Source organism: Galeopterus variegatus, unplaced genomic scaffold (genome assembly GCF_000696425.1).
Source record: "Galeopterus variegatus unplaced genomic scaffold, G_variegatus-3.0.2 Scaffold3834, whole genome shotgun sequence".
Classification (NCBI taxonomy): Eukaryota; Metazoa; Chordata; class Mammalia; order Dermoptera; family Cynocephalidae; genus Galeopterus; species Galeopterus variegatus.
The window spans coordinates 23339-39345 of NW_007729945.1; the positions used below are offsets into that span (position 1 = coordinate 23339).

Genomic DNA, 16007 nt, shown 5'->3' on the forward strand with positions numbered 1-16007 from the left:
GGCTGGGGCGGAACCCGGGGCGTCGGGCAGCGGAGGCCGGCCACGCGCCCGGCCCGCCCCCCGGCCCCCGCTGAGTCCGCCGAGGGCTGGGTTGGCGGTCAGGTCGGTCCTCGCCGTCACTGCCCAATCTGGCCGCTTCATCTCTTTGGGGAAGCCGTCCCCGCATACCGGGTTCACAGATGTCCCTCGCCTGGACGAGGTAGCAGCGGGAGGACTGTGGGTGGGACTGCCTTGCAGGGCCCAGCACTCTCCCTGAACCCTCAGAGCAAGCGACCTGAGTAGTTATTGGACTTTGGACCGCCTGTAGGCAGCCCTGCAGGTGCGCCCACCGCTGATGTGGCCTTCGAGGTCTCTGTGCCCCTGGCTCCAAGGTAGGCTTGGCCGAGCTGCTCCTTGGCCCTCACCCAAAAGTGCAGGGGTGGGGACAGGTCAGTAAATAAGCTAAAAGACACCGTCCTGAGCTCTGCCCTTTTGCGCAACAAACCTAAAACCTTTAAAAACACACCTGTGCACCAACTGGAACCCGGATGATGCAGTAATAAAGATTGGAGAGCTCCTGGTCCCAGCTTGGCCTGACCCTAATGTTTGCCTGGCCAGGACAGAAGTACAAAAGGAGGCCTGTATACTGTGTTTCAGCATTTGAGTTACAGATCAAGCTAACTGCTGAACGGAATGTTTCTTCTCCTACCCGGACAAGTGTACCTTCCTGAGACCTAGAAGGCCTTGTTTGAATGTACAGTCCTCAGACTCCTAGGTGTTCCCCAAAAGGAGTAGAGAGCCAGCCCAAGGCCTGCAGCTTTTTCCTTTTCTTCCCCCCTCCTCTCATCCCCCCTCACCACTCCACCCTGCCTTCCTTCTATTCTGCAAGGTGCTTGGCATACAGGTCTGCAGACACCCCACCCAGCATGGCAGCCAGAAGAAGGCCAGTTGAGTTTTCCAGAATTAAACATAAATCAGAAAAGATGATTGGAATGATCTATCATAAATGCTAGGAATCATTTGGCAGCAGTAGGAAACCCCCCACCCAAGCAGTAAAGTAGTACCATGGTAGCCACTAAGCAGGTGAGCTTGGGCAAGCTGTTCCTCCCAGCAGTAATGCTGTCATTTCACGAGGGCCAGCTTTGAATCAAGGACTGTGCTATACACTTTGCAATCATAGTTCTCCATTCTTACAGTGGCCTGCAAGGTAAGTAAATACTATCCCTGCTTTACAGTGAGGAAACATGTTCACAGAGTCAACAGCCTGCTCAAGGCCACACACCCAGCAGGCAGAACCGCCAGGAGTCAGAGACAGGTCCCTCTGCCTCCTCATTTCCACTCCGCTGTGCCATCTCGCACTGCTCACCACTCGGGTTTAAAAGAGACGGCAAAGAAACTGGATGTGATGTCAGACCACCACAGTCAGCAGAGTTGACTGTGAAAAATTATAAATGCTACCTTTTGTCATTAATTCAGTCAACAGATATTTACTGAGTGTCTCCTCTGTGTGTGAACATGACAGTCCCTCACTTCACAGGCCTTCTCGTGGTTTGCAATGATGATCTTCAGACAGCTCATCGGGACATTTAAAGGGACGATCTCTTGCCTTTACTCTATGTTTTTATCACATGACCTGGTGGCAACCTCATTCTTTCCTCTTCGGATATGTGAGCAGAAGGGTTAATGGGACACCTATGAGCAGGTACTGCTGTGAGGCAAGGGTGTCTGGGGCTGGAATCTTTTTACACAATTTTGCCAAAGGCCTTAGAATTTAATTTAAGCATATGTCACTGATGGGATGGCAGCCTTTTGTATTTGCTACAGCAAACACACTCATTATTTTATTGAGAGGTTTATTTTTATTTATTTTTTTGTTTGTTTGTTTTTTTTTTTTTGACTGGTAAGGGGATCGCAACCGTCAGCACAGTGTGGTCTGCACCGCGCTCAGCCAGTGAGTGCACCGGCCATCCCTATGTAGGATCCAAACCCGCAGCCTCGGCACTACCAGCGCTGCACTCTCCCGAGTGAGCCACGCGGCTGGCCCGAAAGGTTTATAAGCCATTCTCTCACCATCACCAGCAACCCCCATATATAGGCTTCAAAGTCTATCAGCATATTAGCTGTAAGTAATTTTTGTACTTATGTGAGAACATGTTTATGAGAAACAAAACAAGGAACATCACAGCCACCTGAAGACCGCAGCAAAATGGAAATGGTATTCCAAAAAATGGTTATTCTTACTGCATTGGAATATGTTCAGTCATCAAAGTTGTTTTCCAGAAAACAATGGCACAACATGCTATTTATGGAGGGTGCAAGTTGACTACATAGCAGTGGGAATATCAGATTCATAAAAGAATGAGAAAGGCAGAAATCATGTGGATAAAGACTGATAGGAAACAGATATAAAATATGTAAGAATAATCTGGCATTTGACTTGTCCATTTCTTATAACAGCAAAAGTAAGACATTTCCGTATAGTGGCAGTAAGGTGCCAGTACAGGTTATTGTATTCAGTGTGTGGAATATCTTAAAATAGTGAACAGTCCCTTTGAATACCAGCTTTTTGGTGCGACAGTATGTCCAGCAGAGCCCTCTTCCTGTATGGTTTTGTCCTGTTTTCTTTATATATCATCCCTTTCTCAGACAGTGCAAATTATTTTGCAGAATTACAGGACGCCACTATAAAACATGAAAAAATGCTGTTGTGTATGTGTAATTGCAGCTGTACCTCAGCTCCCTTTTCTTTGGAGTGGGTAGGAGGAGATCTGGGGGTGGATTTTCATTCTCTGCTCCATTTCTAACCTTATTCCAAAGAACAACAGGAAGAAATAAGTTGCAGGTAGCCACCATTTGTCAGCTTCCTCTGGTTCCTGTCGCTGTCATACAAACCTTACATTCTCTCTGAATGGGTGGTGATGATTTTGGAACTGCTATGACTCACCCCTTCCGTGGAGGTGGCAGTCATGTTTCTGACAGCAAATGAGGAGCAAAAGAGAAACAAATCAAGGGAAGAGGGAGGAAAAACCAGCCGGCACTTCAGATTATCTTTTTCTTGTTTTGACTTAGCTGTAACTCTAGAGAGTTGACAGACCCTCAAAATTGGCCCTAAGCACCAGCAGTTGTCTGCTCTTGTGTTTTTAAGATAGCTCCCAAATTAGAAAGGAATTGCAGGGGTCCTTACTTATTTTGACTGGTGTGTGACCCAATGACTATAAAATGTTCTTCGCAGGAACATTGTCTTGAGCAATCCGAAGAAGAGGAATGCGCTGTCACTTGCAATGCTGAAATCGCTCCAAAGTGACATTCTCCATGAAGCTGAAAGCAAAGATCTGAAAGTCATTATAATCTCAGGTATTTAGCCGATATCTGTCCTTAGTGTTCTGCAATGCCCAGAAGAGATTTCTTGAAATTCTTCGGTTAATTGGGACATTTGCTCACTTAACTGGAGAGTCATTTTGAAGCTCCTTTACAGGAACCTTAATTATGGAAAACTCCTGTGTAGTTGGGGACTTGGTCCTAACGCTGTTACCTGCAGAAATTATAGCAAGGATTATTTTTCACTGAAAATATGTCTTTTCCTTTTTATCAAATTCTAAACATTGCCACACTTGGCTATGCTGATCTTCGCATCAAAATCAGAATTGATTTCTTCATGGACTTTATAAAATGGGTTTAGTCATTAATCCTTTTGGTAGATTGCGTAGTCAGCTAAGACCTGGCTTTTAGGGAGTTTGATTGGTTTGTCTTTTTTGTTCTCACCAAGCTTCTAAACTGATATCTGCAGTGTATTGTTTAATGGTGCCAGAGAACATGACATTTTTTGCCCGTTTCTGTCCTTGCTTTTTTTCCCAATAAGAATTTTTACAGAATTATCTTTTCTTGGGATGATAGTGGTGGTGTAAATAATAGCAATGTCAGCATTTTCAGGCATCCACAGAAAAATATAACAAATGGTATTCTGTGATGCTTTGTTTTATAAATTAAGAGTCATTGTTTCAGGAGGCACGTACTCAGAATGTTATCTTCTTATCAAGGGTTAAACATACATTTTCATCTGTATTATATGGTGAAGGGAAAAGAAACTAGAACTCAGAGTTCAGCATCCACCTGGATATATAGCAAAGGCAGCTAACTTAACTACACCATTTCCTCACTTGCAAAAAGATGGTAATATTGCCTATCAAAATAACCACAACGAAAGGGAGACATAAGAGTGTTATCACATCCTCGGTGGAATGACATTTTATTGTTGTTGTGATGACAATGACAATAAAGAGCTTGAACCAAGTTCTCTTCACAATCTGTCCTTCCCAATTCTACCCCTCTGGATGGCTGTCACCTGTAGACTAAATGACATGGACACTGCCCAAGGCATGGTGGGTTCCAGTGGACCTGTATGAGTCAATTCTCTGAAGACAGACCAAGTCCAAAACAAAAGTGTGAGACCAGAGGGACAGCTCTGTAAAAAGTACCTTGACCTTGGTTACTGAGCCTTAACCTTGTATGATTGCATGTTTTCATGGGTTTCCACAATGGACTTTTAGGAGACAGAGGCCTGACCTTGCATGTTCATCACAAAATTCTGGCCATAACTTTTTTTTTTTTTTTCCTTTTTGTCGAAAAGAAACTAGAACTCAGAGTTCAGCATCCACCTGGATATATAGCAAAGGCAGCTAACTTCTTAACTACACCATTTCCTCACTTGCAAAAAGACGGTAATATTGCCTATCAAAATAACCGCAACGAAAGGGAGACATAAGAGTGTTATCACATCCTCGGTGGAATGACATTTTATTGTTGTTGTGATGACAATGACAATAAAGAGCTTGAACCAAGTTCTCTTCACACTCTGTCCTTCCCAATTCTACCCCTCTGGACGGCTGTCACCTGTAGACTAAATGACATGGACACTGCCCAAGGCATGGTGGGTTCCAGTGGACCTGTATGAGTCAATTCTCTGAAGACAGACCAAGTCCAAAACAAAAGTGTGAGACCAGAGGGACAGCTCTGTAAAAAGTACCTTGACCTTGGTTACTGAGCCTTAACCTTGTATGATTGCATGTTTTCATGGGTTTCCACAACGGACTTTTAGGAGACAGAGGCCTGACCTTGCATGTTCATCACAAAATTCTGGCCATAACTTTTTAAGCGAATGGGAATTATTCTCATCAAAATTGGGTCATTCTTTCTCTCAGTGTCCAAAGCATGGCTGCAATTATTTGCTAAAGTTGCTCAGTAGACAAATAAGCAAACTGCCCACCTCTGGCTGTTTACATCTTTTTCTTTTCTTTTCTCAATTGGAAATATTTGCAGCTGAGGGGCCAGTGTTTTCTTCTGGGCATGATTTAAAGGAACTGACAGAGGAGCAAGGACGTGATTATCATGCTGAAATATTTCAAACCTGTTCTGAGGTAAGCCAGGATGATGGTCAGCAGTGCAAACCTGAAAACGATCATAATATGAAATTTTATATATTAAACCAGAATTAGCATTCTAATTTACAGACAAGATCTTATCTATGAGACTTAACCACCACAAACCTACTGAAAAATGTGGCCATTGGTGAATCCTTCATCCATGCAATTATTTGGTTTAGACTTTGGAGACCATAATTTGCTATTGATTCTGTTATGTGCCAAAAAAAATAAAATATACGATGGTTCTCATAGTTGTCATCTCCAGCATTGTGGGGACATGTCTTGGGGTACAAGTTTTGAGTAAGGGGTAAAAGGTGGGAACATACATCTTTAGAGAAAAAGTACCTAAGATTATGATAATTTTTAAAATTATTAAACTAAAACAACTCTGTTAATGAGAAAGAGGGAACATTTATTAACGGAATAACAGTAATGGTTTTCAAACCCTTCTTTCAAACCAACCTTTATAATCACCACCTCCAAGTAGGAAAATGAACTTCTCTATTTTTACTTTTCTGCCTTTTTAACCATATTAAGGAGGAAAATTGTCCATAGCCACAGAGGAAGAAGAGGTACAAAAAATTCTGGATGATTTATGAACACATCAAATCAACCCCTGGGTAATAAAAAAATTGAATATAGAATCCAGCTTCAAGTAACACATGGGTCATTTAATGAATATTTACTGAGCACCTATTAGAAGCATAATACTTGCAAGGTATTGAGGGAAATATAAGAAAAACAAATGTTTCCTGCCAGACTGAAACTGGAAATCTGGTTGGGAAACAAGACATTTATTATAAAACAGTTTTATAACCTGACCCCGAGATTACTTACTCTGATTTTTCATTCATTCATTGATTTACTCATTCATTTATTTGGTTATTGATGATTCAAAAATATAACCTGACCCCGAGATTACTTACTCTGATTTTTCATTCATTCATTGATTTACTCATTCACTTATTTGGTTACTGACGATTCAAAACATTTTGAATACCTACTATGCAGACAAGACAGGTGAGCCACAGGAAAGTGAATGGGGAGGTGATGGAGGTACACTCCTGATGGTCATTTGTTTTCCTTGCCCTTCTAGAAAGCCGTAAGGAGATCAGGTTATATTTTTCTCATTTTATGGAAAGACAAGCAGGAAGAGCGATTTACTTGAAGCTTCATGGGGAGTTGGAAACAAGCTAGAGATGAGACCTATGTCTTTTGTTTCCTGTATTAATGATGTTTATGTAACATTCTGTTCTTGCATTTGCCAAGGCTTGGTGCTTTATATGTTTTTTCTACTAATACCCAGTATGTTTTGCTAAAATAGAAAAGCATCAAAGAGAATCAATAGAGCCCTCCTATCCTCCCTAAAGTGTCTGCTTTTATCACTGTGCTGTGGAAACTTCATGAACTCAGATCTGAACAGGTTACCAAAGGGCCACAGGGGAGCCAGGGCTTCTTCAGAGGATAAAGGCCAGATTTCTTGGAAGCTTCCAACCCACAGATAATGCCTCTGGCTCACTGATAAAGACTCAGTGCATAAACAGGACCTAGTCCTGATGTAGTAAAATAGGAATGAAACTGTATTGATTTCTTTAATACTATTCTAAGAAAATCAAATTGTCTTGGATAAATATGAGCACCATGAACTTGTGCAAGATCTCAATTTCCAAGTGTAATCAATAGGCAGATTGGAACAGAATGAGCTAGATATTTCATTGTTCAGTTCATGCATGAGAAAATTTGATTTTAGAAAGGAAAATAGAAATATCTGAATTAGCTCAGCGTCTAAAAACTATGGCAGGTTTGCTACAGACCACAAGTACTACATGATAGTTAATTATTTACAAACCAACAGGAGGGCAAATTAAGAATGAGAAGAACTTGGTTATGGAAGACGAAGTTGACCTTCTGCGTTGCTGACTTGGTGGCTTACGCCAGAGGCTTGTCCCTTGTCTCTCTCTCATATGCTGTTGAAGTCTGGACATGGAAACCCTAGTCCAGGAGAAGATCCTTCTCTTTCTTCTTACACCCCACCAATGAAATGACAACGGGACAAGTTTTCTCGCTTTTGGAAATAACTAGGAACCCTCAGTCATGCTGTTTAATGAGTCAAGGGCAGAGTTAAACTTAGGTCACATTTTGGAGTAGGCAGAACCCAAAACAGTACTTAATTCAGGAAAGTCAAATAGGAAATATAATGAGTTCTTGAATATCAAGGGTTTGATTATCCTAGCTTGTTTATTATCTAAGTTCACTTTGTCTTTTCTGAACTGCTGTCTAACTTTATTTAAAATATCTTTTATTTATGAAAGTAATAAGTATTTATTATAGGAAGTTTTTTTTTTCTAATTTTATTTTGTCTATATACAATATGGTTGATTATTGCGACCCATTACCAAAACCTCCCTCCTCCCGCTCCCCCTCCCTCCCAACAATGTCCTTTCTGTTTGCTTGTCATATCAACTTCAAGGAATTGTAGTTGTTATGTCTTCTTCCCCCCCCGCCCATTTTGTGTGTGTGTGTGTGTGTGTGTGTGAATTTATTTGGAAGTTTTGAAAATCTAGAAAAACGAAAGGAAGAAAAATAATTAATACCATACCATAATCACACCACCCAGAGAGAACCAGAATAAATATTTTGCTATATTTCTTTCTTTTTTTTTTAAAGATAACCGGTAAGGGGATCTTAACCCTTGACTTGGTGTTGTCAGCACCACGCTCACCCAGTGAGCAAACCGGCCATGCCTATATGGGATCCGAACCCATGGCCTTGGTGTTATCAGCACCGCACTCTCTCAAGTGAGCCAGGGGCAGGCCCTGCTATATTTCTTTTTAATCATTTTTCCATGTGTACCTATTTTTTGTCTAAATAATCATATATGAGTGTTTAGAGTATATAATTATAAAATAATGACTATAGCATTGAATGCTTACTGTGTACCAGGTAATATTCTAAGTACTCTAGACATATTAATTTATGCAATTGTCATGTTTTGTAAGGTTGGTGCTATTATTATGCCCATTTTACAGATGTGAAAGCTGAGGGGTTAAGTGACTTGTCTAGGTTTAGTCAGCAAGCTATTAACAGACTGGGTATAAAACTCTAGCAGCCTGGCTCCAGACCACTACATAAGCTCCAGACCACCATGCTGGTATTTCTCTTGGAAATTTTTATTTTAATGAAAATACAGCATTCTATTAAATGGATGTAATTTAGTTTACATTGCCATTTATTTATTTTTGTATATTTGTATTATTTATAATTTTTTACTATTATAAAATAATGATTTGGTAAGCATCTCTGACCATAGAGCTTTTTATCTATTTCAGATTCTTTCTTTTTAAAAAAAATTATTTAGAAATATTATTTTTTTAAATTCTAAGATGTTGCAAGGCAGTTGGGAGGGAAAAGGGAGTGGAAAATAGGGTGGGAGGAGGAGGGAGGAGGCAATGTTAGAAGTAGAATTCCTAGGGATAAGCATTTTTAATGTTGTCTGACATATACTGTGTTACCTGAGTATTTTCTTTTGTTTCTTATGAAATCCTAGCCCTTCATAGATGGCAGAGGGGACATGTAGACTGTTCAACTTTAATCCCAGTCAATTGACTTCTCATAAGCAACTTCAGTTCAGAGAGCGACAGGACAACACATGGAACTAAATTTTTTCTTCCTTTGCAGCAAGACTTTAGGAGTTCTTGTGAGTTCTTCCCCTTGTTATTGCAGCTTCCTGGGAATGAGCTCTATCACTAACCCATCCCCCACTTCACTTTAGAGTGCATGAATCCCCTAAATCCATGAACAGTTTTGTGTACAGGTATATATACAGGCATTCTTCTGGGGAGAGGGTCGTTAGAATTCATCAGATTCTCAAAAGGTGAGCCCCCCCCAAAAAAGTCAAAAACCACTACTATAAAGTATGATTCCATAGTCTTAAATAAAAACAGAAAACTGAATAATCAGGGCCAGCCCCGTGGCTCACTCGGGAGAGTGTGGCGCTGGGAGCGCCGAGGCCGCAGGTTCAGATCCTATATAGGGATGGCCGGTGCGCTCACTGGCTGAGCGTGGTGGGGGCGACACCAAGCCAAGGGTTACGATCCCCTTACCGGTCACAAAAAAAAAAGAAAGAAAGAAAACTGAACAATCCACCCCCTCTGCACTTAGTGTCCTTGTTGCAAAATAGGGTTCCTTCCTCATGGGGTTCTCTTGAAAACAAAACTATACAGTCTGGTTCAGAGTAGATATTTGGTTCAGGTTAGTGCTTTTGGTATCTTCTTTCCCCCTTTTTTCCTCCATAAAATCTCCCAAATTAATGCATACGAAAGTGCTCTGAAAACAGTCAACTCATAAAGTCATATAAAATAATAGGTATGCATGTGGTACCTCACTGTGGATGGAAGTGACATGCTGTGTTTGCTCCTGCAGGTCATGATGCTGATCCGGAACCATCCCGTCCCAGTCATTGCCATGGTCAATGGCTTGGCCACAGCTGCCGGTTGTCAGCTGGTTGCCAGCTGTGACATTGCCGTGGCGAGTGACAAGTCCTCTTTTGCCACTCCTGGGGTGAACATCGGCCTCTTCTGTTCCACCCCTGGGGTTGCCTTGGGGAGAGCAGTGCCTAGAAAGGTAATTTAGCTTCCTTCAGACCCTTCTCTAGGTTTCCTCCTCCAGTGCATGTGAAGTTTCAAAACTAGCTATTAAAAGTACTGTTTATATCAAGACATTCTGCCCAAAGAATGTCTGTTTGTATGTCGGGGAGTAGGAGGACCAAACAGCTGTCTCTTCCTTTACAGCTTCTTACACTGGGCCTCAATTTGTGAAGTCACCGCGTTTCGATCTTGCATGCCCTTTGGTGTGACTAGTTAGGTTTTTTTGTTTTGTTTTCATGAAGGCACATGTTTTTGTAATTATATTTGAAATGCAATTGAGACTCAGTTTTGTTGCCCTGAGTGGTTGCCCATGAGACCTAATAGTGTGCTGAAGTCATGCCAGTATCAAGAGGCTGGGATAGTAGTGTCACCGGCCTAGACTGTCCACGATCCATCTTGTTCCTGAAAAGATTTAAAGTAGCCGATTTACTGAGTGCACTGGGTTTGCATCAGTTGCATTTCAGGACCATGAATCTTTTGTGCATGGTATGTTGAAGCTGCCCAAGAAAGAGCCGTGTTACAAAGTCGTTCCGTCGTGGCTCACTACGGTGAAGTCCATTTTCATCACAAAGCTTCTTTCCTTCCTACAACACCATAAAATAATATTTACTGAACATCCCTTAAGTGTAATCCAGCAGCGTCCTTGTTCTAGAAAAAGTGCATCTTTGTTCTCAACAGGAAATCTGTAAAAAGCAGGCAGTCATGTACCACTGCAAGTAGGGAACCTAAATTGCTTTCTAGAACGTATTATCTATTTTAGCATCAACTATGAAAATTAGCAGTTGCTCCCATGCCTGAGGCACACAAGAAATGAGACCCAAGGGAAATCAAGCAGTAGGGCCAGGAAGGTTAGGGAAGTACTCCTTTCTTTTATGGTGCTTCCGTATTAGTTTTTACAGAAATGTGTACTCATGAGGAAAATCTGAAGACAGATACCTGTGATCACACACATGCTCTCCACACTGCAAAAGGTGACAGCCTGCTACAACGTCTTCAGACTAGGGATGTTTTTGATTCTGTCAAGATAGAAATTTACCTTAAATGTATAGATATCCATTCCATAAAAATTTCTTAAGTTCCTACCTTTTTTTCTTTTTTCTTTTTTTTTTTTGTGGCTGGTCAGTATGGGGATCTGGACCCTTGACCTTGGTGTTATAACTCCACGCTCTAATCACCTGAGCTAACCAGCCAGGCCTTAAGCCTCTACTTCATATTAGTACATTAAATTAAAATGTATTACAAATTTATTGCCAGAGTTTGTTAATAAACTACTTTTTTTTTTTTTTTTTTTTTTTGTGACCAGTAAGGGGATCCCAACCCTCGGTGTAGTGTCACCTGCACCGTGCTCAGCCTGTGAGCGCACCAGCCATCCCTATATAGGATCCGAACCCGTGGCCTCAGCACTCCCAGTGCCGCACTCTCCCAAGTGAGCCACGGGGTCAGCCCTTAATAAACTACTTCTAAAAAAATCAAATCAAATCACAAGGCCTTTGCACAATAAAAGGCAGCTGTTCTGGCTAGCCCGTCTGGTACCTGTCCATCCTCCTCAACACTTGACATGCTGGAAAGTTCCATGGTAAGGCATATGAAAGAAACCTTTAAATCAGCTCTACCATCAGGATAAGAATTCATTCTTAAACAAACAAACTTTTGAGATCAAGGCCTATTGATTCCTAGAAACAGCATCACATCATCTTTATCAAGTTTTAAACTAGTTTTAAGAAGAGAGAGGGAAAAATGTGACAAAACAGGCCTTAAGTTCTAAGGAATCTCAATTCTCAGAACCACATTGCATAATTGGCCAGTGTGACAGATGAAGGGGCAGGGACATTGTAAGAACTTAAGTAGCTTTTACCTCCCAAAGACAGATTTGGCAGGAAGCAGACTTTCTCAGAAGATGGTTCAAAGACTGTCTCAGATTGTTGTTCTCAGATTCCGGGCCTCTGTTCCTCGTGTTCTGACCCTGAAGGCCTCTGAATCACTCCATTAGAGACTTCAGAGTTTTTTCCTAATCAGCCATCTGAAAGTGGTTCAGAGTTCTGTCAAAAGATGTCCTTACACCTTGGTCGTTAATTCCAGGCTGCTTGGAGGCATGGATCAGAAATATGGTTTGGAGGCCGGCCCGTGGCTCACTCGGTAGAGTGTGGTGCTGATAACACCAAGGCCACGGTTCAGATCCTATATAGGGATGGCCGGTTTGCTCACTGGCTGAGCGTGGTGCTGACAACACCAAGCCAAGGGTTGAGATCCCCTTACCGGTCATCTTTTTTAAAAAATTTAAAAATAAAAAATAAATAAAAAAAAGAAATATGGTTTGGGGTCAATGCTGATGAGCAGAAATTGCAGTACTGGTCAAGGGACTCTCAAAAGAGGGAAAGTCTGTCTGAACTTAAGGCCTTTGCCAGGTTTCTGGATCTGCAGATCTGACCTGTGTGGCCTGTTTTAGGAGGAAAAATTAGGATTCAAAAAATCTAAACCTGACCAAAAACACCTGCCTGTCGCCTTTGCTTGATTGTAGTGATACCCACACATCCATGCACAGGCCCATGAGTATGTGTGGTTGATGGGCATGTGTCCCCACATCCCTGCATGTATCCACAGGGAAGCAGCAGGTGCTTTCGCAAGCTGGCCTGGACAGAAATTCCAGCCCTTTTCACACAGGCTAAGACACCATGTGTGGGTCACCAGTGCCCTCTGCTGATCACCATGGGGACCTGCTCGGCTGTGCGCAGAGACCCAGGGCTGTGATTTGTCCACCAGGAGCAGGTAGAAAGGACGAAGCAGAGCCCTTGTGTTCAAGCCAGATTGTGCTTGGGCCTGAATCATTTTTCCCATGTGTAAAGTGTTCCTCTCCTCTCACATGGGTTAAATAATGCATCTTCATCACCCCCTATAAACACCCTGCCTGGTGCAGCTGCTCCCTTCCCCAGTGAGAGCTGGCCTTACTCAGCAAAGCAGAGCCAGTGCCTCAAGCAGTTGGCATCCCTGGGGAGGACGTGAAAAATCAGAATCCCTTCTTCCCCAACCAGGCATTTCTCCACAGGAGGAACACTTGGCTTCCACCTATTGACCCATTTTAGTTCTGAGTGTCTGTGGAATCTGATTTCCTAATAGTCTGATTAGAACAGACTAGGATTTCCAAGCTGCAAAGAGTGTTGTTAAAGCCTTGATGCTCAGACTGGTGCACCAGACCCAAGAGAGCCGGGGGCAATGCTGGGTCTCAGGCCTGCCCTGATGCACCACATCTTAGCAGTGATTTGTGTGGCCGTAGAGTTTGGGACATGCAGCCCTAGAGAATGGGTAGTTCAACACCCCGATTTGCAAGAGGGCCTGGAAGAGTTCAACAACTTATCTCCTGTTCCCAGCCAATTTAATTAGTCCTGTGATCCCCCATCCAGCGTGCTTCCTGCTGATTCCTGCTATTTCCTAATAGTCTGATTAGAACAGACTAGGATTTCCAAGCTGCAAAGAGTGTTGTTAAAGTCTTGATGCTCAGACTGGTGCACCAGACCCAAGAGAGCCGGGGGCAATGCTGGGTCTCAGGCCTGCCCTGACGCACCACATCTTAGCAGTGATTTGTGTGGCCGTAGAGTTTGGGACATGCAGCCCTAGAAAATGGGTAGTTCAACACCCCGATTTGCAAGAGGGCCTGGAAGAGTTCAACAACTTATCTCCTGTTCCCAGCCAATTTAATTAGTCCTGTGATTCCCCCATCCAGCGTGCTTCCTGCTGATTCCTGCCGCATCAGCCCCTGTGCTCAGACGCCTCCGGCTGCGTGGTGAGTGTGAGCACGCATCGGGCCACACCTGTTGGGCTCTGCTCAGTGCCTTACCCTGTCTTCGGCACTCAGCTCCTGGCTGCAGCTCCCCACCCGCTGCCCGTGCTTCCTGGGAGACAGACTCCATGTGCTATGGGCTGAATGTCTGTGTCTTGCCCCCAAACTCATATGTTAAGATCCTCACCCCCAGCAGGATGGTATTAGGACAGGGAGCCTTTGGAGGGATTTTGAATGGGATTAGTGCTCTTATAAAAGAGACCCCAGAGAGCTGCCTTGCCCCCTTTCCCCATGGGAGGACAGTGAGAAGACAGCTGTCTATAAACGATGAAGCAGGCCTAACCAGACACTGAATCTGCTGGTGCCTTGATCTTGGACTTGAGCCTCCAGAACTGTGAAAGATAAATATCTGTTGTCCATAAGCCACTCAGTTTATGGTACTTTGTTGCAACAGCCCCAATGGACTAAGAACTTATGCTCAACCAAAAGGGCAGGGGTGGGGAGAGTATCCCCAGGAGGCTGCAGCCCATAGTTCTTGTCACGTGCGTGACTTGGGGGATCCCAAAGCCCCCTCTGCTCTAAATGATCACCCCCTCTCAGGCGTGTGATGCCTAAAAGCCAACGTTAGGGATTCACAGATATTTACTGTTGCAGAAGGTATATTAATAATGACCACTGCATTTATGAGGTGCCCACACCAGTTATCTCTAATCTTCACAATACTGCAGGAGGACGGAGGTACTTATTCCTGTTTTCCAGATGAGGAAACAGACTCTGATGCGGTTAAATCATTTGTTTAATGTTTCGTAGTTAGTAAGTGGCAGACCTGGGGTTGGAACTCGGGTACATCGGACTCCAAACCCTGCCTCTGGGTCAAGCTGTGGCCTCAAGTGCTTTTTGTTACTTTTAATGCAAATACCCCTGGGGAGAGGAAAAATTAGATCACCAACTTCTCAGGGTGACCAAAGAGGTGCCAGCCTGAAAAGCAACACAAACTGATGGGTAGAAGGGGGAGAAGGTGTGTTTTCTTCTCTTTCTGGGGAGCACACTACACAGAAACTTGAATAAAGGTTGTGCTATCAGCTATAATATCAACAGGCTTTTTTTCTTAGGGAATGCCACTCTCTTACCTAATCTATCTGGGCAAAATCGATATGCTGAAATCAATATGCTACTAAATGGTATCACTCCCCCCCCAGGCAGATAAGGAAATTGAGGCCCAGAGGGGGGATAAATGTGGCAAGGGGTCGGTCTAGACCTCTGGCCCTTGCCCTTGCTCCAGGCAAGTCTTCCTCTGTGAGCAGTGTTAACCCCATTAAAACCTTCTTGGTCTTTGGGGCTGAAGCAAGAGGAGCCAGGATTGTAGAAGCAGCCATGCCCTTGCAGAGAGCGTCCTCCAGCCAGTCCAAGTTTCGTCCCCAGACTGGCACAGGAGGCTGTCACACCACAGTGTCTGCACTGACCTAGTTCAGCGATTTGCTTTAATTACCAAGACGGCCCCAAGCCCTTTTCTCCTTCCTTCGCGTGCATGCATTCAGACACATCCATTAGTCCACGAGAAGGAAGCCCTCAGCCAGCCACCTCACCACCTGCCTGGGCTCCTCGCATTTTCTCTTGATCTCTTTGCTCTTGAAAGCTGACATTCCTGGGACACACCCCGGGAGGTGCTGTGTCTTTGTTGTGCTGCATGGGTTTGAGAAGAGACTGCAGGAGTCAGAGCCAGCGTGACCCAGCAGAGGCCACCAGAATCAGATTCTGAAGCCCAGCAGGGAACATCTTCCTTCTCCAGAGACCTGGTGCATGACAGGGACCAAGCCCTCCTGGTTCCTCATTATCCACCTTCACAACAGAGTCTGTCACTTTATATGAAGTGGGAAAAAGGATGGGTGAAGGATGTAAATAAAACCTCCCACTTTTTAACAGTTGGACATTTTTTTTTAACTATAAGTGAATCTGTGTAAGTGATAATAAAAGAAGTTTGCACCAAAAGTAGCAATAATGATTCCGAGAGCAGAAGGGACTTAGATTATGTGATCCCTTCACCTTGCCTTTGGCAAGGCTGCAGATAGAGTGTTCCAGAAAGATGAGTGTCTTTCATCTTTTAAAATAATTCCATGCAAGGTGATTTCTGAACTTAGCCATCCTTACAGCCGCTAGGCTGTGGGCAATAGGAGAGGCAGGGGGGGG

The 16007-nt window shown here is 43.4% G+C and overlaps 1 protein-coding gene across 1 annotated transcript in view; it reads left to right on the forward strand.

Annotated features, from left to right (window-relative positions):
- ECHDC3 (enoyl CoA hydratase domain containing 3) overlaps window positions 1-16007 on the forward strand; it is a 29600-nt gene that overhangs the window by 6939 nt on the left and 6654 nt on the right. The window contains exons 4-7 of the mRNA XM_008586113.1: window positions 308-371; window positions 3212-3333; window positions 5296-5393; window positions 9822-10022. Of these exons, the coding sequence (XP_008584335.1) occupies window positions 308-371; window positions 3212-3333; window positions 5296-5393; window positions 9822-10022 (485 nt within the window). The remainder of the gene's footprint in view (window positions 1-307; window positions 372-3211; window positions 3334-5295; window positions 5394-9821; window positions 10023-16007) is intronic.